The sequence below is a fragment of the Mustelus asterias genome, chromosome 26, assembly GCF_964213995.1.
Source record: "Mustelus asterias chromosome 26, sMusAst1.hap1.1, whole genome shotgun sequence".
Classification (NCBI taxonomy): Eukaryota; Metazoa; Chordata; class Chondrichthyes; order Carcharhiniformes; family Triakidae; genus Mustelus; species Mustelus asterias.
The window spans coordinates 44,787,517-44,809,448 of record NC_135826.1 but is presented as its reverse complement, the minus strand read 5'-3'; the positions used below and the strand labels follow the sequence as shown (position 1 = coordinate 44,809,448).

Below are 21,932 nucleotides of genomic sequence, written 5' to 3'. Positions count from 1 at the left end.
ATCAGTTTCTGCTCAGCGATTCTGCGCTGTCATGTGTCGTGAAGGCCGCCTTGGAGAACGCTTACCCGAAGACACCATGCTTAGCCCAAACGGGAGTTTTGTCTTTTTATGTGTTCAAGTAAAACTCCCAATTGATGCCCCCCTTTTGTATGCAATTAAACATAATTGATATCTAATTAACACCCTTTTCCTTCAAAATCCCCTATTATCCTTAACCACATTGATTTGTCAATCTTTGGGCAGAACGACTCTCACCAACGTTTACAGATGCACCATAGAAAGCATTCTTTCTGGTTGTATCACAGCTTGGTATGGGCTCCTGCTCTGCCCAAGACCGCAAGAAACTACAAAGGGTCATGAATGTAGCCCAATCCATCACGCAAACCAGCCTCTCATCCATTGAGTCTACACTTCCCCGCTGCCTTGGCAAAGTAGCCAGCATAATTAAGGACCCCACGCACCCCGGACACTCTCTCTTCCACCTTTTCCCGTCAGGAAAAAGGTACAAAAGTCTGAGGTCACATATCAACCAACTCAACAACAGTTTCTTCCCCGCTGCCGTCAGACTTTTAAATGGACCTACCATGTCCCACGAATGAATAAAAAAAAACAATTTTTGACTCACTTTTTCTCGTTGACTTCATTTCCTTTGTCTCTTTGGTGCCGTATCATTTTGGTTCTTCCAATGTTGCGATCAGGTCGTTCAACAGACATCCCACTCATTGTTACCCTGCAGGATAATGGAACAAAGCACTTACTCAATGCAAGAATCTGCTCAACCTGATTTAAAGCCTCGTCTTAATATAACCAACAACACGTTGCATTTCTATAACACCATTAACTGGGGGCTGGAGGAGATTGGAGGAAGAGGATAAAGGGGTTGGATTAATAAAACTTTTATGTCAAAATGGGATTAGAATAGTTGGAGTTTTATCTTTGACTGGCAGAGATGTGATGGGCTGAAGGACCTTTTCCTGTGTGTAGACCTCGAAAATATATGCAGTCCTGTGCTTATTAATAGTTAGGTTGTGACAGCTTAGGTCAGACGCTGGGAATTCTGTGGCTAGAACTAACCCCCGACTCCCCAAAGTCTGTCCACCATCTACAAGGCACAAGTCAAGAGTGTGATGGAATACTCTCCACTTGCTTAGAAGAGTGAAGCCCCAACAACGCTAGAGAAGCTCGACACCATCCAGGATAAAATAGCCCACTTGGTCAGCAGCCTGTTTACCACCTAAACATTCACTTACGCACAGTGGCAGCAGTATGTACCATTTACAAGATGCACTGCAGCCACTCACCAAGGCTCCTTCAGTGGTAGCACCTTCCAAACCCACAATCTTCACTCCCCAGAAAGACAAGGGGAGCAGACAAATGGGAACACCGCCACTGCAAGTTCCACTCCAAGCCATCCTGCCGTATATTGCCATTCCTTCGCTCAGAAGGTGAAAACCCTGGGACTCCCTGTGTCCCTACACCACACGGACTGCAGCGGTTCAAGAAAGCAGCTCACCACCACCTTCTCAAAGGCAATTTAGGGATGGGCAATAAATGTTGGCCGAGCCAGCAACGCTCACATCCCATGAAAGAATTTTTAAAATTAGCAACAACTTGTATTTTATACTTTTGCTGCAGAGAGATATCCCAAGCTGCTCAACTTAGATGTAAACAGGTATAAAATGTGGAGACAAAGAAGGAGATATTGGAAAGAGTGGCCAGAAGCTTGGCAAAAAATGCAGGATTTACTATGAGTCTTGAAAAGGAGGGCAGAGTGGCCGAGGGGAGAACGGGGAAAGCAAGAGAGAGCGAGAGTGCAAGAGGAAGGTAGTGAGTTTTTAAAAAATTCATCCCAGGGACATGGGCGTCGCTGGCTGGCCAGCATTTATTACCCAAGGAACAGTACAGCACAGGAAACAGGCCCTTCGGCCCTCCAAGCCTGTGCCGCTCATTGGTCCAACTAGACCATTCGTTTGTATCCCTCCATTCCCAGACTGCTCATGTGACTATCCATCTTAAACGATGTCAGCGTGCCTGCCTCCACCACCCTACTTGGCAGTGCATTCCAGGCCCCCACCACCCTCTGTGTAAAAAACGTCCCTCTGATATCTGAGTTATACCTCCCCCCTCTCACCTTGAGCCCGTGATCCCTCGTGATCGTCACCTCCGACCTGGGAAAAAGCTTCCCACTGTTCACCCTATCTATACCCTTCATAATTTTGTACACCTCTATTAGGTCTCCCCTCATTCTCCGTCTTTCCAGGGAGAACAAGCCCAGTTTACCCAATCTCTCCTCATAGCTAAGACCCTCCATACCAGGCAACATCCTGGTAAACCTTCTCTGCACTCTCTCTAAAGCCTCCACGTCCTTCTGGTAGTGCGGTGACCAGAACTGGACGCAGTACTCCAAATATGGCCTAATCAGCGTTCTATACAGCTGCAAAATCAGACTCCAGCTTTTATACTCTATACCCCGTCCTATAAAGGCAAGCATACCATATGCCTTCTTCACCACCTTCTCCACCTGTGCTGCCACCTTCAAGGATTTGTGGACTTGCACACCTAGGTCCCTCTGTGTTTCTACACTCTTGATGGCTCTGCCATTTATTGTATAACTCCTCCCTACATTAGTTCTTCCAAAATGCATCACTTCGCATTTGTCTGGATTAAATTCCATCTGCCATTTCTCCGCCCAATTTTCCAGCCTATCTATATCCTGCTGTATTGTCCGACAACGTTCATCGCTATCCGCAAGTCCATCTTTGTGTCATCCGCAAACGTGCTGATAACACCAGTTACACCTTCTTCCAAATCTTTTATATATATCACAAATAGCTGAGGTCCCAGTACAGAGCCCTGCGGAACACCACTGGTCACAGACCTCCAGCCGGAAAAAGACCCTTCGACTGCTACCCTCTGTCTCCTGTGGCCAAGCCAGTTCTCTACCCATCTAGCCACCTCTCCTTGTGTCCCATGAGCCTTAACCTTCTTAACCAACCTGCCATGAGGGATTTTGTCAAATGCCTTACTGAAATCCATATAGACATCCATGGCCCTTCCTTCGTCAACCGTTTTTGTCACTTCCTAGTGGAACTTTTTCAAGGAACAAATACTGGATGTCCTTGATACGTATGTTCCTGTCAGGCAGGGAGGAAATGGCCGAGTGAGGGAACCATGGTTCACAAAAGAGGTGGAATGTCTTGTGAAAAGGAAGAGGGAAGCTTATGTAGGGATGAGGAAACAAGGTTCAGATGGCTCGATTGAGGGTTACAAGTTAGCAAGGAATGAGCTGAAAAAGGGGCTTAGGAGAGCTAGGAGGGGACATGAGAAGTCCTTGGCGGGTCGGATCAAGGAAAACCCCAAGGCTTTTTACTCTTATGTGAGGAATAAAAGAATGACCAGGGTGAGGTTAGGGCCGGTCAAGGACAGTAGTGGGAACTTGTGTATGGAGTCAGTAGAGATAGGCGAGGTGATGAATGAATACTTTTCTTCAGTGTTCACCAAGGAGAGGGGCCATGTTTTTGAGGAAGAGAAGGTGTTACAGGCTAATAGGCTGGAGGAAATAGATGTTCGGAGGGAGGATGTCTTGGCAGTTTTGAATAAACTGAAGGTCGATAAGTCCCCTGGGCCTGATGAAATGTATCCTAGGATTCTGTGGGAGGCAAGGGATGAGATTGCAGAGCCTTTGGCGTTGATCTTTGGGTCCTCGCTGTCCACGGGGATGGTGCCAGAGGACTGGAGAATGGCGAATGTTGTTCCTCTGTTTAAGAAAGGGAATAGAAATGACCCTGGTAATTATAGACCGGTTAGTCTTACTTCGGTGGTTGGTAAATTGATGGAAAGGGTCCTTAGGGATGGGATTTACGACCATTTAGAAAGATGCGGATTAATCCGAGATAGTCAGCACGGATTCGTGAAGGGCAAGTCGTGCCTCACAAATTTGATAGAATTTTTTGAGGAGGTAACTAAGTGTGTTGATGAAGGTAGGGCAGTTGATGTCATATACATGGATTTTAGTAAGGCGTTTGATAAGGTCCCCCATGGTCGGCTTATGATGAAAGTGAGGAGGTGTGGGATAGAGGGAAAGTTGGCCGCTTGGATAGGTAACTGGCTGTCTGACCGAAGACAGAGGGTGGTGGTCGATGGAAAATTTTCGGATTGGAGGCAGGTTGCTAGCGGTGTGCCGCAGGGATCAGTGCTTGGTCCTCTGCTCTTTGTGATTTTTATTAATGACTTAGAGGAGGGGGCTGAAGGGTGGATCAGTAAATTTGCTGATGACACCAAGATTGGTGGAGTAGTGGATGAGGTGGAGGGCTGTTGTAGGCTGCAAAGAGACATAGATAGGATGCAAAGCTGGGCTGAAAAATGGCAAATGGAGTTTAACCCTGATAAATGTGAGGTGATTCATTTTGGTAGGACAAATTTAAATGTGGATTACAGGGTCAAAGGTAGGGTTCTGAAGACTGTGGAGGAACAGAGAGATCTTGGGGTCCATATCCACAGATCTCTAAAGGTTGCCAGTCAAGTGGATAGAGCTGTGAAGAAGGCCTATAGTGTGTTAGCTTTTATTAACAGGGGGTTGGAGTTTAAGAGCCGTGGGGTTATGCTGCAACTGTACAGGACCTTGGTGAGACCACATTTGGAATATTGTGTGCAGTTCTGGTCACCTCACTATAAGAAGGATGTGGAAGCGCTGGAAAGAGTGCAGAGGAGATTTACCAGGATGCTGCCTGGTTTGGAGGGTAGGTCATATGAGGAAAGGTTGAGGGAGCTAGGGCTGTTCTCTCTGGAGCGGAGGAGGCTGAGGGGAGACTTAATAGAGGTGTATAAAATGATGAAGGGGATAGATAGAGTGAACGTTCAAAGACTATTTCCTCGGGTGGATGGAGCTATTACAAGGGGGCATAACTATAGGGTTCGTGGTGGGAGATACAGGACGGATATCAGAGGTAGGTTCTTTACGCAGAGAGTGGTTGGGGTGTGGAATGGACTGCCTGCAGTGATAGTGGAGTCAGACACTTTAGAAACATTTAAGCGGTTATTGGACAGGCACATGGAGCACACCAGGATGATAGGGAGTGGGATAGCTTGATCTTGGTTTCAGATAAAGCTCGGCACAACATCGTGGGCCGAAGGGCCTGTTCTGTGCTGTACTGTTCTATGTTCTATGTTCTACTTCCTCAAAAAACTCCACCAAATTTGTAAGGCATGACCTCCCTCTTACTATGCTATCTGTCAGTAATGAGATTGTTCCGTTCTAAATGCGCATACATCCTGTCTCTAAGAATCCTCTCCAACAACTTCCCGACCACGGACGTGAAGCGCACCCATCCCTAGTTGCGCTTGAACTGAATGGCGTGCTCGGCCATTTTAGAGGGCAGTTGAGAGTCAACCACAGTGCTGTGGCTCTGGAGTCACGTGTAGGCCAAACCAGGTAAAGACAGCATTTCCTTCTCTAAAGGACATTAGTGAACCAGATGGGTTTTTCTGATAATCAACAATGGTTTCATGGTCATCAGTAGACTCCTAATTCCAGATTTCTTTTAATTGAATTCAAATTCCACCATCTGCTGTGGTGGGTCCCCAGAGCATTAACTGAGTTTCTGGATTAATAGTCTAGCGATAATACCATGAGCCCATTGCCTCCCCTGTGAGACTAAAGAGGGAAAAAAACATTATGGGAGCAGGTGAGAGAAGGGGAAAAGACTGACTGTTCAAAATCAGACTGGGAATGATTCCATCAACTAACAACTCCAGAGGTTATCTTGTTTCTTATCGAAAATGAATTATCTCATTGAATATGAAATGACCTCAAAGTCAGCAGCAACCATCAGGAAGATTGATCATTGAGTAGGCAGCTGTATTGCAAGATGTTCCTTTCGAGAAACGAGGTGGGGGAGACTCGGGGTTGATGGGGAGAAATTCTGGGTCAGGTGTGAAGAACTTTTCCAGATGGCTGAACCATCAGGTTGCAGGATGGGGGTGTCCAGTTATCATGGGGATTTTTATTCCTTTCCCCTCAAGATGTAGAACTTCATGGGACTTTCTTCAAATGCAACATTTTCCAACCCCCAACCCAGGCCTGGTTTATTTTCTCAAAATGACTAAGCATTTCCTGTTTAGCAAAGCTTTCTCCATAACAGCAGCAGCAGCTGGTGGAATTTAAATTCAATTAAAAACCTGGAAATAGAAAGCTATTCTCGGAAATGGTGACCAGGAAACTATCATCGCTTGTCAGAAAAGCCCCACCTGGGTCACTAATGTCCTTTAGGGAAGGAAATCTGCCATCCTTACTCGGGCTGCCCACAGTTAAGTAGTTGACTCTCAGCTGCTTTCAGAGATGGCTTAGGAAGGCACGCAGTTCAAGGGAAATTAGGATTGGGCAACAAATGCTGGCCTCGTCAGCGACGCCCACATCTCATGGAGGGGGAGGGGGGGCCGTGGGGGGAGAGAAGGTGGGGGGAGGGGGGGCCGGAAGGGGGGAGGGGGTCCGGGCGGGGGAGGTGGGGGGATAAGGGTGTGGGGTGCTGAGGGATTTGTGGGCAGACTAAACACCTCTGAAGCGTTGGGGCTGTCTGTGATCGTTGGAAGTTTTCAGGGAGGTGACAGCCTGCTTGGGCCTTTAAATGAGGGGTAAACCCTCACATGTTGGCACATTTTATACTCTTTAAAAACCTTTCCCAGGCCCCACCAACACCATGAGAAGCCAGCTGTGTCTGCCCATTTACCTCACTGGCACACGTGGCAGTCTCAGCTGATACAAGTACACAGCTTATTGCTGTAATGATAAGGTACACCAAAACATCAAATGATATGCTATAAATAGCCTGAGAAACAATGCAGCAACAACATCGAGGCAGCAACTCTCAAAAGTCAGGAGTGTAGAACACTGTTTGAGCAGAAGTTTAAATGTCACTGCCACAGGTTCCAAATTGAATTTTTTTTACTAAGTGTTTTCCATTTTGCCGAAGTCTGCTTCGGAGATCCACTGAGGATGTCAATTTTACAGAAAAGCTTTGTTTATCTTGTCCAAATAATACACCTTCAGTTTAGCCTCATTGAAGCAGTGTGCCTGTCAGCTTATCGCACTCACTACCTTGGAGTGACTTTGTTAAATTAATGCTAATTCTGAGGAGTTATTCTACTCCTTGGAGACTGGGATGAGATTGTACTGCTGGTTGGTTACCCAGGAAGCCAGGGAAATCCCAAAACCTGCTCTTGACCCAGGATGGACAATAAGCAAGGGGAGATGGGAGCTTGGGGGTCGCTGGTCAGCTACTTTGGATTGAGATGAGGAGAAATTGTTCATTCAGAAGGTTGTGAGGCTTTGGAATATCTGCTCCGCGGAGCTTCAGTCAATGAGTACAGCATATAGCAGAGCCCTTAAGAGTATTGATATGCAGAGGGATCTGGGTGTATAGGTACATAGGTCACTGAAAGTGGCAACCAGGTGCAGAAGGTAGTCAAGAAGGCATACGGCATGCTTGCCTTCATCGGCCGGGGGATTGTGTTTAAAAATTGGCAAGTTATGTTGCAACTTTATAGAACCTTAGTTAGGCTGCACTTGGAATATAGTGTTTAATTATGGTCACCACACTACCAGAAGGATGTGGAGGCTTTGGAGAGAGTACAGAAAAGATTTACCAGGATGTTGCCTGGTAGGGAGGGCATTAGCTAGGAGGAGAGGTTGGAGAAACTTGGTTTGTTCTCACTGGAATGACGGAGGTTGAGGGGGCGACCTGATAGAAGTCTACAAGATTATGAGGGGCATGGACAGAGTGGATAGTCAGAAACTTTTTCCCAGCATGGAAGAGTCAATTATTCGGGGGCACAGGTTTAAGGTGCGAGGGTCAAGATTTAAAGGAGATGTACGGGGCAAATTTTTTTTTACACAGAGGGTGATGGGTGCCTGGAACTCGCTGCCGGGGGAGGTAGTGGAAGCAGATACGATAGTGACTTTTAAGGGACGTCTGAACAAATACATGAATAGGATGGGAATAGAGGGATATGGTCCCCAGAGGGGAAGGGGGTTTTAGTTCAGTTGGGCAGCTTGGTCGGTGCAGGCTTGGAGGGCCGAAGGGCCTGTTCCTGTGCTGTAATTTTCTTTGTTCTTTGAGTACAGTCAAGGCTGACATCGATAGATGTTTGTGTACCAAGGGAATTGAGGAATCTGGGGATAATGCGGGAAAGTGGAGTTGAGCTAGATCTTGTTGAATCTAACTGATGTTGAATGGTGGAGCAGGCTCAAGGGGGTCAACAGCCTACTCTTGCTCCAATTTCTTACGTAAAATCCAACAGTCAGAGCAGTTCAGAGAAGGTTCACTCAATGACTGCTGGAATGAGGGGCTTGTCTAATGGAGAGAGATTCTGTCTATACCCACTGGAGTTCAGAAGACTAAGAGGTATTGTTAATGAAGCTCGTAAGATCCTGATGGGTTTTGATAGGGTGGTTACCAGGACGATGCTTCCATTGTGGGAGAGACTAAAGTTTATTTATTAGGGTCACAAGTAGGCTTACATTAATACTGCATTGAAATTACTGTGAAAATCCCCTAGTCACCACACTCTGGCACCTGTTCGGGTACAGAGAGGGAGAATTTAGCATGGCCAATTCACCTAACCAGCACGTCTTTCGGACTGTGGGAGGAAACCGGAGCATCCGGAGGAACCCCACGCAGACACGGGGAGATTGTGCAGACTCCACACAGCACAGGAAACAGGCCCTTCGGCCCTCCAAGCCTGTGCCGCTCATTGGTCCAACTAGACCATTCGTTTGTATCCCTCCATTCCCAGACTGCTCATGTGACTATCCAGGTAAGTCTTAAATGATGCCAGCGTGTCTGCCTCCACCACCCTACTTGGCAGCGCATTCCAGGCCCCCACCACTCTCTGTGTAAAAAACGTCCCTCTGATATCTGAGTTATACCTCGTCCCTCTCACCTTGAGCCCGTGACCCCTCGTGATCGTCACCTCCGACCTGGGAAAAAGCTGCCCACTGTTCCCTTCATACCCTATCTATACCCTTCATAATTTTGTACACCTCTATTAGGTCTGCCCTCATTCTCCATCTTTCCAGGGAGAACAAGCCCAGTTTACCCAATCTCTCCTGTGCTGCCATTGCCACCCGAGAGGCAGGGGACAGCGTTTGAGAATAAGAGGTCTACCATTTAAGTTGGAGATGAGGAGAATTTGTTTCTTTCAAAGGGTCTGTGGAATTCTCTTCCTTAGAAAACAGTGGAGGACAAGTTCATTGAAGTGATTCCAAGAGTTATTTAGATTTTTGATGGGAGGAAATCAAGGGTGATGGGATGAAGGGTGGATAAGAAAGTGGAACTGAGACACAACTGAATCAGCCATGATCTTATCGAAAGGCAGGGCAAGCTCGAAGGGCTGAATGGCCTACTCCTAAGTTCGTATGAATTCTACAGGAAAAGGAGGCGGACATTCAGCTCATCATGTCTGTGCCACCTCAAGGGTTGACAGATCTTCGGGGAACTCAAACGCTTTGATGTGTTAGTACCAGCATAGCATGATGAATGAGAACTGGGATTTAACCTTTTAGTCCAAAGGTTGTCTGGTTTGGACACTCGCAGGGTCTAAAGGTGTGCTTTCAAGTAGAAACTCTGAATTCAATGATTGTATCTTTTCTCATTCAATGGCAGGATGTGCGCATTGTTGGCAAGGCCAGCAATGAATGCCCATCCCTAATCGAGTATCTTGCAAGGTCATTTCAGAGGGCAATTGCGAGGCATTGCTGTTGACCTAGAGTCACGTGTAGACCAGATCAGACAAGAATGGTAAATTTCGTTTCCTTCCCTAAAGTACATTAGTGAACCAGATGGGTTTTTTTTTTAAACACAACGCGGTGGTTTCCATCACCGATCTTTTTGTTACTCCAGATTATTTATTTATTCACTCTATTTAAATTCCCCAGATGCTGTGGGCAGATTTGAACTTGTGTCCCTGGATTTGTCACCGGGTTACCTAACCACTCATGCTGTGTTCCTACACACCTGTGTGTGACAGGTCTCCGGGGAAAACACAAACAACAATGGCTTACTTTGAGAGCTGACTGATGTCTTCTGCCTGAGGGTGTGCTCTAAATGCCAAGTAAGAAGGAAAGACAAGACTCCCATTTCTATAGCATTTCGATGGCCTCAGAATGTCCCAAAGCACTTTACAACCAATGAAATACTTCTCGAGGTGTAATGCAGGAAACCTGCAGCTAATTTGTGTACAGCAAGCTCCCACAAACAACACAGAGATCAGGGCCAGCTAACCGGACTTTGCTGAGGTCAGTTGAAGGATAAATGTTGGCTGGGATACTGGGGAGAGAAACCCTGCTTTTTTCAAAATAATGCCACAGGATCTTTTAGGGCAATTTGATTGGCAGACAGGCCCTGGAGTGGAGTATTTATCCAAGACATTCGGACTGAAGAGGTGAGGGAAAGCTACCAACTGAACCATCACATAGGGTTAATGACACTTCCCCAAACTCTTACAAGAGCAGCCAATGTTAAAAATGTTGTGAAATACAAAGCTGTTGCAATTGGGTTTCATCCGTCTGAAGTCTAAAATATAAAAATAGGCAAATATGAGCTGGAGTTCTCCGGCTGTTACTGCCAGCAGGATTCTCTGATCCCGCCAGCAACTCATCCCTGCCCGCGGGTTTCACGGCAGCGTGGGGGGGGGGGGGGGGGGGGGCATGGGGGGCATCAATGGGGAATCCTGTTAACAACAGCACGATGTGGAGATGCCGGCACTGGACTGGGGTAAACACAGTAAGAGTTTTAACCTGGTGTTGTTAAAACTCTAACAACGGCATAACCAGAGAATCCTGCCACTAGCCCTTCCACCACCTGGGGAACACGCGGCTGGGAGGCCGGAGAATATCACCCGACGTTACTCAGACCTGAAGACTACCTCGCAGGAGGTTCAGCAACCATACACACTCCTGATTCCTCCTCCTGCAGGTACCGTACCCCAAGAGGGCATTGGCAACATGAACTTCCATTGGATTGGTCCATTACGTTCGGTAAAGTACTGCTGTGGCTTACCATTGCCTTCTGCAGTGTGACTGGCCAGGAAACTCTCCCACTCTTACGAGCTCCAATCAAGCGTATTGGAAGGGTTTCCAGCCAGATACTCAATCCGTTTGGCCACATTATGAATGCTGTTCCATGGCCATCAAGTCCTGAAGTGGGACTTGAATCTGGAGCTTCAGGCCCAGATATTCAGACTCCGGAGGTGAGAGTGCACTACCAACTGAACCATTATGTAGGATTAATGACACTTCCCTAAACTCTACGAGAGCAGCAAATGTTAAAAAAGGTGACTATCTAGCTGATCTATGCCCCTCATTATTTTATAGACCTCTACAAGATCACCCCCAAGTCTCCTACACTCCAGGGAAAAAAGTCCCAGTCTATCGAGCCTCTTTTACCTTTGGGAAAACATGTTGACTATGTAGAGTCAGCGACCACACGTCCCAAGACGCCTCACTGCTGATTATGCCTTTTTTTAAAAAAGACATCTGCTATCAGGGCTTGATGGTTTGAGTTATAAGGAGAGGCTGGATAGACTGGGACTTTTTTCCCTGGAGCGTAGGAGGCTTAGGTGTGATTTTATAGAGAGCTATAAAATAATGAGGGGCATAGATCAGCTAGATAGTCAACATCTTTTCCCAAAGGTAGGGGAGTCTAAAACTAGAGGGCAGAGGTTTAAGATGAGAGGGGAGAGATACAAAACGGTCCAGAGGGGCCAGTTTTTCACTCAAAGGGTAGTGAGTGTCTGGAATGAGCTGCCAGAGGCAATAGTAGAGGCGGGTACAATTTTGTCTTTTAAAAATCATTTAGACAGTTACGTGGGTAAGATGGGAATGGAGGGATATGGGCCAAATGTGGGCAATTGGGACTAGCCTAGTGCCATGGACAAGTTGGGCTGAAGGGCCTGTTTCCATGCTGTAAACCTCGAAGATCTGTTTTATTTTACCTCTTGTACGTGTCATCATCTTCAGTCCCCCAGCCCCAATAGTTGTTGGAGAAACCGTTTATTTTCAAGTACTGCTCTTTCGTAAATGCCACAACTCCTCCGAAATACCCAGTGTACGGCAACCTGGATTGGAAAGAGACACAAAGAGAATCAGGCAACATTTCTCCGAGGCAGTAAATCCGTGAAACCTTGAAACAAGGCTGGATCCAGTCACAGGATGTGCAAGTCTCTCGGCCTTTTGGCTAAGATCAAGCCCAAGATGGGGGTGGCAACACCTCATTGTGTCAGCTTGGATCTTGTTTATCTCTCTGGTGGGGAATCATAGCATCCCTATGGTGCAGAAGGAGGCCATTTGGCCCATCACACCTACACCAACAACAATCCCACTCAGACCCTATAATCCCACATATTTACCCTGCTAGACCTCCTGATACTAAGGGGCAAATTAGCATGGCCAATCCACCTAACCCACACTTGGGACTGTGGGAGGAAACCAGAGCACCCAGAGGAAACCGACGCAGACACAGGGAGCAAGTGCAAACTCCACACAGACAATTGCCCAAGGCTGAAATCGAATCCAGGTCCCTGATGCTGCGAGGCAGCAGTGCTAACCATAGTGCCACCGTGCCGCCCAATGAATTGGATTCAATTGGACTTTGAATTTGGTTTTTGGAGCAAGCAAGGAATGGATTCGGGTTTGCCCAGTCCATTCTGAGCACTGGCTTTGTAACTTTATGAATGGAGTAAATAATTATTAAAAAATGTGCAAGTCTCTCGGGCTACTGAAAAAGCTCTGAATTAGTAACTGGAACAACAGACTGAACGATTCAATACACTGTAGCTTTGGCCCAATCGAGTTCCACTCTTAATTCCCCTCAGAAAGGTATACTAATGACATGAAAGAAAAGTTCTCCATTTTCTTTACCATTGATGGCTGTGTCTTCAACCGCCTTAGAATTATGGAATCATACAGTGCAGAAGAGGCCCATTGACCCATTGAGTCCACATTGACACATTAGCAACACCTGAACTCCCACCTAATCCCATCTGCCAGCACTTGGCCCATAGCCCTGAATGTTATGATGTGCCAGTGCTCATCCAGATTCTTTTTAAAGGATGTGAGGAAACCCACTTCCACCACCCTCTGGGTAAAAGAGTTTTTCCTCACATCGCCCCTAAACCTCCTGCCCCTCACCTTGAACCTATGTCCCCTAGTGACTGACCCTTCAACTAAGTTACAGAGGGACATAGATAGGATGCAAGACTGGGCGGAGAAGTGGCAGATGGACTTCAACTCAGATAAATGTGTAGTGGTCCATTTTGGCAGGTCAAATGGGATGAAGGAGTACAATATAAAGGGAAAGACTCTTAGTACGGTAGAGGATCAGAAGGACCTTGAGGTCCGGGTCCATCGGACTCTAAAATCGGCCCCGCAGGTGGAGGAGGTGGTTAAGAAGGCGTATGGTGTGCTGGCCTTTATCAATTGAGGGATTGAGTTTAGGAGTCCGGGGATAATGATGCAGCTATATAAGACCCTCGTCAGACCCCACTTGGAGTACTGTGCTCAGTTCTGGTCGCCTCATTACAGGAAGGATGTGGAAAAGATTGAAAGGGTGCAGAGGAGATTTACAAGGATGTTGCCTGGATTGAGTGACAAGCCTTATGAGGATAGGCTGAGGGAGCTCGGTCTTTTCTCCTTGGAGAGACGTAGGATGAGAGGAGACCTAATAGAGATATACAAGATGTCGAGAGGCATAGATCGGGTGGACTCTGAGGCTTTTTCCCAGGGTTGAAATGGCTGCTATGAGAGGACACAGGTTTAAGGTGCTGGGGGGTAGGTACAGGGGAGATGTTAGGGGGAAGTTTTTCACACAGAAGGTGGTGGGCGAGTGGAATCGGCTGCCGTCAGCGGTGGTGGAGGCAAACTCAATAGGGTCTTTTAAGAGAGTCCTGGATGAGTACATGGAGCATAATAGGATGGAGGGTTATAGGTAGGCCTAAAAGGTAGGGATATGTTCGGCACAACTTGTGGGGCTGAAGGGCCTGTTTTGTGTTGTAGTTTTTCTATGTTTCTAAGGGGAACAGCTGCTCCTTATCCACTCTGTCCATGTCTCTCATAATCTTGAACACCTCGATCAGGTCACCCCTCAGTCTTTTCGGCTCCAACAAAAACAACTCAAGCCTATCCAACCTCTCTTCGTAACTTAAATGTTCCACCCCAGGCAGCATCCTGGTGAATCTCCTCTGCACCCCCTCCAGTGCAATCCTTCCAATAATGTGGCGACCAGAACTGTACACAGTGCTCTAGCCATGGCCTCAAAGTTCTATACAACTCCAAGATGATTTCCCTGCTTTTGTAATCTCTCACCTTGCCTCCAAGCTCCGTAATTACCTCCCTAAACCTCTCTGTGTCTCTCTCTCTGTCTTCCTCTAAGGTGCTTTTGAAAACCTACCTCTTTGATTGGTCACCATATCTCGTAATGTGCCTTGGTGTCAAACTTTTGTTTTATAACACTCCTGCTGTGACAGGCCCTGGGGTGTTTTACTGCATTAATGGCGCTAGATCAATGCAAATTGCAGGAATGGACTACAGAATAGATCTGGAATGTTTGTGCAAATAATTGGAGATGTCAGGGGTAAGTTTTTCACTCAGAGGGTGGTGGGTGAGTGGAATCGGCTGACGTCGGTGGTGGTGGAGGCAAACTCGTTGGGGTCTTTTAAGAGACTTCTGGATGAGTACATGGGATTTAATGGGATTGAGGGCTATAGATAGGCCTAGAGGTGGGGATGTGATCGGCGCAACTTGTGGGCCGAAGGGCCTGTTTGTGCTGTGGCTTTCTATGTTCTATGTTCTATGTTAATTGAGGGGACATCACTACCTGGAGGTGTTCTCTCCCTTGGTGTTGCCTGCTTTTAAAATGTTGGACAGGCTCCAATTACAAAAAGCTGGTGCGCAAGTTTAGCAGTTTATAATGAAGGCAAATGGAATGTTGGCCTTTATTTTCAGAGGGGATCTCATAGAATCCCTACAGTGCAGAAGGAGGCCATTCGGCCCATCGAGTCTGCACCAACAGCAATCCCACCCAGACCCTATTCCCGTCACCCCGCATATTTACCCTGGTAATCCCCTTGACACTAGGGTCAATTTAGCATGGGCCAATCCACCTAACCCACCCATCTTTGGGCTGTGGGAGGAAACCAGAGCGTCCGGAGGAAACCCACGCAGACACGGGAGAATGGAGATGGTGTATAAATGGGATGGAGTATAAAAATAAGGAAGTCTTGCTAAAACTATACAAGGCACTAGTTAGGCCACACCTAGAATATTGTGAATAGTTTGGGCCCCTGATCTAAGGAGAGATATACTGGCATTGGATGCAGTCCAGAGAAGGTTCACTAGGTTGATCCTGGGTATAGAGGGATGTCCTTATAAGCCACGGTGGCACAGTGGTTAGCACTGCTGCTGCACTAGAGAAGCAGTGAGAAAAAAGGATAATAATTCTCATTTAAATTCTGCTCAGGAATATCAAATTTTGAAGTGCAGTCTCTGTTTCGTATCAAGAAACATGTGCTAAATTGCCCCTTAGTGTTCCAATATGTGTAGGAGGATTACCGGGGTAAATACGTGGGGTTATGGGGTAAGGGCTTGGGTAAGATGCTCTGTCAGAGACTGGTGCAGACTTGATGGGCTGAATGGCCTCCTTCTGCACTGAGAATGTGTACAAGATAGATTGAGAAGAGGAAAGGGTTAAAATTGGGATGCGTAACTAGAAATCAGTTGAGGGATAAACTGGTTTTGGAAAGGGCCTGAGGAGAGGGCAATAAGCAAAACTAATGATCATGTTAAAGAAACTGCTAATAGGTAATTGTGGTTCTGGCTTAGGAGTAAGAAGTTTAACAACATCAGGTTAAAGCTTTTGCTGCCAAATAAACCTGTTGGTGTGGCTTTTGCTACCAAATAAACCTGTTGGACTTTAACCTGGTGTTGTTAAACTTCTTACTGTGTTAACCCCAGTCCAACACCGGCATCTCCACATCCTGGCTTAGGAGGGCAGGGCCTTATCAATTGGCCTTTTGTCCTTGAAAGTAATCTAATCAGAAACTTTAATAGCCATGTCTTTACGTGGCTATCACTTTTTGTTCTTGAAAGTAATCTAATTGAAATGTAACAATACAGCTATGCCCTTATTGGCTAACAGAAGTATGTGGATGCATCTCCGTCAGGTATAACTGAAAAACTGTTTTGTAAGTCGGATAGAGACTCACGAACCCATGCTGGATGTGCATGGTCTAGCGATCTTTCCTCTGATGCAATAAAGAAGGCTTTCGGAGAAACCTGTGTCTCTTCAGTTTTTGATCCGACTTCTGAAAAACGAATTCTACAGCACTGTAGGGTTTCTATGAGGCTTGGTGGCACAATGGTTAGCACTGCTGCCTCATAGCGCCAGGGACCCAGGTTCGATTCCCAGCCTTGGGTCACTCTTCTCCCTTGGTGTACTCGAACAGGCGCTGGAGTGTGGTAACTAGGGGATTCTCTCAGTAACTTCATTGCAGTGTTAATGTAAGCCTACTTAATAACACAAAAAACTGTGAACTTATTAGCCCTTGTATTGCCAAAGAATGATCTGTGAGATCAGTAACATCCATTGCGGCACGGCAGCACAGTGGTTAGAACTGCTGTCTCACAGCGCCAGGGACCTGGGTTCAATTCCCGGCTTGGGTCACTGTGTGTGTGTGTGTGGAGTTTGCACATTCTCCCTGTGACTGCGTGGGTTTCCTCGGGGTGCTCCGGTTTCCTCCCACAGTCCAATCCACAGGTTAGGGTGGATTGGCCATGCTAAATTGCCCCTTAGTATCAAGGGGACTAGCAGAGTAAATACATGGGGTAATGGGGATAGGCCCTGGGTGGGATTATGGTCGGTGCAGACTCGATGGGCAAATGGCCTTCTTCTGCACTGTTGGATTCTATGATTCATTGTGTACACCCCCCTCTGCCCCGCCAAGCTTAGTCTGACTGTGTTGCACCAATAACACTTGGTCCTCATCAACAACCGATTTCCCCTGTTCCTGCCCCACCTTAGAAACTTTATACCTCGTCTGCTTTAATCGTGCAGAAACCAGCTGTCTCATTACTCCAATTACAGCTGCTTTAATAACACACCAGGAACGTGAGACTCGCTCAGCAACACATGAAGTAATTCACTGCGCTGTAGTGAAAGTTGATCCGATCAGGTCACCACACGCACAACCTCACCGCCCCTTCACACTCAGTGATGTTACCATCACTGAATCCCTCACTTTCAACATCCTTGGGGTTACCATTGACCAGAAACTCAACTGGACTCACCTCACAAACACAGTGGCTACAAGAGCAGGTCAAAGGCTAGGAATACTGCGCCGAGTAACTTACCACCTGACCCCCCAAAGACTGTCTACCATCTACAAGGCACAAGTCAGGAGTGTGATGGAATACTCCCCACTTGCTTGGATGGGTGCAGCTCCAACAACACTCAAGAAGCCCGACACCATCCAGGACAAAGCAGCCCCGCTTGATTGGCACCACATCCACAAACATTCACTCCCTCACCACTGTCTACAAGATGCACTGCAGCAATTCATCAAAGATCCTTAGGCTGCACCTTCCAAACTCTCAATCACTTCCATCTAGAAGGACAAGAGCAGCAGATACATGGGAACACCACCACCTGCAAGCTCCCCTCCAAGCCAACCTGATTTAGGAATATATCGCCGTTCCTTCGCGGTCGCTGGGTCAAAATCCTGGAATTCCCTCCCTAACGGCATTGTGGGTCAACCCACAGCACGTGGACTGCAGCGATTCAAGAAGGCAGCTCACCACCACCTTCTCAAGGGCAACTAGGGATGGGCAATAAATGCTGATGTGGAGATGCCGGAGTTAGACTGGGGTAAACACAGTAAGAAGTCCAATGGACTTTAACCTGGTGTTGTTAAGACTTCTTACAATAAATGCTGGCCAGCCAGCAGCAGCCATGGCCCATGAATGAATAAAGAAAAAAAAGTTTGGAGCTTGCAAGGACGTTACATTAACAGGTTTAAATAATGCCACTGTTCTGTCCATTTCCTTCCTATCCTCCCCCCCCCCCCCCCCCCCCATCCCAAATTAATTAAATCTTCACTAGGGCAACTAGCTTGAGCAAGTAGCTATGAAAGTGGGCAGACTATTCAACCACAGGACTTCATTGCTGAGTCAATCCCCCTGCAACATTCGCACGCACGCACAGGACCAGCCTGGGTCAGGGCAGCAGGATCTGGAGACCCCCCCCTCAAAGCACACAACACAATTCCAGCAACTAACAGCACACACCAATGATCAAAGTGGAGCTCTCCTGGTTGGTGAGACTCCTGGTTGGTGGCTTTTGCTACCAAATAAACCTGTTGGACTTTAACCTGGTGTTGTTAGACTTCTTACTGGTGAGACTCAGGCAGACACTGCTGAGGCCCAAGGGATTTACAAGGATCGAAGATAATCCAGTTATACCAGTGCTGGACGGATCACAGTGTACAAAACCTGAGCAATGCGGAAGCTGGAAGACTTACAGCTTGCTGCTGTTTCTACGGGTGATTAAAGTGAAAAATACTGCCAAGCAAAAGAGAAGGGAGGCACAAAGAGGAGAGAAATAAGAAAGAGAGGAGAGCGAAGGGCAGAGAGAAGGAGGGACAGACAGACAAGGGGGAGAGGGGAAAGACAGACTGGGAGATTTTTTTTTGGTGGATACCTGGAACTCGCTGTCGGGGGAGGTAGTGGGAGCAGATATGATAGTGACTTTTAAGGAGCGTCTGGACAAATACATGAATAGGATGGGAATGGAGGGATATGGTCCCCGGGAGGGTAGGGGGTTTTAGTTCGGATGGGCAGCATGGTCGGTGCAGGCTTGGAGGGCCTGTTCCTGTGCTGTATAATTTTCTTTGTTTTTTGTCCTATGGTGGGGGGGGCGGGGGAGAGAGAGAGAGAGAGAGAAGAGAATTGGGGAAAGAGTGGGGTTGTTTGGGGTCGGGGGGGGGAGAGAGAGAGAGAAGTCAATGGAGATAAAGAGAAATAAAATTGAGATAAAGAGGAAAGGTAAGAGAAAGAGGGGACATGAAAAGATCCGGTTGATCAGTGCACAGCCTGGGTACTTACTTATAACCAAACTTGTCCATGGCACAGGCCAGATGGCGAGGATTGAGAGAACAGCGATACAGATTTTTGTCGTTCTCGGGTATAATATCAACATCGCTGAATATAAAACAATCGTAGTCATTCTCTTTCGAAGCTTCCGCAAATCCCACATTGAGGAGCTTTGCTCGGTTGAAGGTGCTTTCACCGGCCTGGTTAAAGATACAAATAGATTAACAACTGCAGCAACAATACCCCAAGCAACAATATCTTCAACCTCAGCTTCTCGGTTAGTAATCAGAAACACTCAGGCACATGAAACATTAAACTGAGGCCCTGTCTGACCTGTCACTAGCATAAAGGATGCATCTGGCGCTATCTCAAAGCAGAGCAGGGAGTGCCCTCTGCCTTTTGAGAGAGCTCGCTGTGCGTAATGGAATCAGTGGGGATTGGGGAGACTCTGCTGCTTAGAGTCATTCCTGGCAGAAAGGAAGATGGTTTTGATGATTGGAGGTCAATCATCTTCCTTTCAGTTCTGGTCGCCACACTACCAGAAGGACGTGGAGGCTTTGGAGAGAGTGCAGAGGAGGTTTACCAGGATGTTGCCTGGTATGGAGGGGCTTGGTTATGAGGAGAGATTGGGTAAACTGGGGTTGTTCTCCCTGGAAAGACGGAGGATGAGGGGAGACTTAATAGAGGTGTATAAAATTATGAAAGGCACAGATAGGGTGAACGGTGGGAAGCTTTTCCCCAGGTCGGTGGTGACGTTCATGAGGGGTCATAGGTTCAAGGTGAAGGGGGGGAGGTTTAACACAGATATCAGAAGGACATATTTTACACAGAGGGTGGTGGGGGCCTGGAATGCGCTGCCAGGCAAGGTGGTGGAGGCGGCGGACACACTGGGAACGTTTAAGACTTATCTAAACAGCTATATGAACGGAGTGGGAATGGAGGGATACAAAAGAATGGTCTAGTTTGGACCAGGGAGCGGCGCGGGCTTGGAGGGCCGAAGGGCCTGTTCCTGTGCTGTATTGTTCTTTGTTCCATCATAAGATTAGAGCGGGGGATACTCAGCGCCGTTTGCAATTCCTCAGATACTGAAGCAGTCCGTGTCCAAGATCTGGACAATATCCAGGCTTGGGCTGACAAGTGGCAGTAACATTCGCACCACACAAATACCAGGCACTGACCATCTCCAACAAGAGAGGATCTATCCATCCCTCCTTGAAATTCAATGACATTATAAACACTGAATCCCCCACTATCACCATCCTGGGAGTTACCAGAAACTGAACTGGACACAGCCATATAAATACTGTGGTGACAGGAGCAGATCAGAGCCTGGGAATCCTGCGGCAAGTAACTCACCTCCTGACAACCCCCCCCCCCCGCCCCACCCCAAAGCCTGTCCACCATCTACAAGGCACAAGTCAGGAATGTAACGGAATACTTGCCTGGATGGGTGCAGCTCCAACAACACTCATGAAGCTTGACACCATCCAGGACAAAGCAGCTTCGCTTGATTGACACCCCATCCACAAACATTCACTCCCTCCAACACCGAAGAACAGTGGTGTACTGTTGTGTACCATCTACAAGATGCAGTGTAACAACTTCTCAAGCAGCACCTTCCAAATCCATGTCCACTACCATCTGGAAGGACAAGGGCAGCGGACGCATGGGCACACCATAACCTAGAGCTTCCCCTCCAAGTCACTCATCATCCTGACCTGGAAATATATCGCTGTTCCTTCACTGTCGCTGGAAATCCTGGAACTCACACAGCTCAAAAAAGGCCCTTTGGCCCATCGAGTCTGCACTGACAATAATTACTGTGAACGAAGCCCAGTCCATCACACAAACCAGCCTCCCATCCATTGACTCTGTCTACACTTCCCGCTGCCTCGGCAAAGCAACCAGCATAATCAAGGACCCCATGCACCCCGGACATTCTCTCCTCCACCTTCTTCCGTCCGGAAAAAGATACAAAAGTCTGAGGACACGTACCAACCGACTCAAGAACAGCTTCTTCCCTGCTGCCATCAGACTTTTGAATGGACTTACCTCACACTAAATTGACCTTTCTCTACACCCTAGCTATGACTGTAACATTACACTCTGCATTCTCTCCTCTCCTTCTCTATGAACAGTATGCTTTGTCTGTATAGCGTGCAAGAAACAATACTTTTCACTGTATACTAATATAGAACATAGAACATATATGTGACAATAATAAATTGAATCCCCAAAGATATGTTAATCCCAGTTTCCGACACTTGTCCCATATCCTTGAATGTTATGATATTTCACATATCCCTAAAAGTGACCACACAAGTAGATAGGGTGGTAAAGAAGGCATATGGCATGCTATCTTTTATTGGTTGGGGCATTGAGTACAAGAATCAGGATGTCATCTTGTAGCTTTATAAAACTTTAATTAGGCCGCACTTAGAGTATTGTGTTCAATTCTGGTCGCCACATTACAGGAAGGATGTGGAGGCTTTGGAGAGGGTGCAGAAGAGGTTTACCAGGATGCTGCCTGGATTGGAGGGTAGGAGCTATAAGGAGAGGCTGGACAAACTAGGGTTGTTTTCTCTCCCCCCCCCCCAAGCGTTGAAATGTCTAATACTAGGGGGCACGCACTTAAGGTGAGAGCGGGAAGTTCAAAGGAGATGTGAAGGGCAATTTGTTTAAAACACAGAGTGGTAGGTGTCCAGAACACGCTGCCAGAGGTGGTGGTGCAGACAGATACCATTGGGGGGGGGTGGTTAAGGGCTGTTTAGATAAACACATGAATATGCAAGGAATA

General features: G+C 47.2%; 1 protein-coding gene and 1 long non-coding RNA gene across 3 annotated transcripts in view; one reads left to right on the top strand and one right to left on the bottom strand.

Annotated features, from left to right (window-relative positions):
• The window catches only part of LOC144479665 (uncharacterized), an 87,719-nt gene that overhangs the window by 9,948 nt on the left and 55,839 nt on the right, over nt 1-21,932 (top strand). The window lies entirely within an intron of this gene.
• Nucleotides 1-21,932, bottom strand: part of LOC144479659 (beta-1,4-galactosyltransferase 2-like) — a 56,824-nt gene that overhangs the window by 2,881 nt on the left and 32,011 nt on the right. For both annotated transcript variants that reach the window (XM_078198657.1, XM_078198656.1), the window contains 3 exons: nt 19,148-19,335; nt 11,989-12,111; nt 626-730 (listed from right to left, as the gene is read on the bottom strand). In XM_078198657.1, the coding sequence (XP_078054783.1) occupies nt 626-730; nt 11,989-12,111; nt 19,148-19,335 (416 nt within the window). The remainder of the gene's footprint in view (nt 1-625; nt 731-11,988; nt 12,112-19,147; nt 19,336-21,932) is intronic.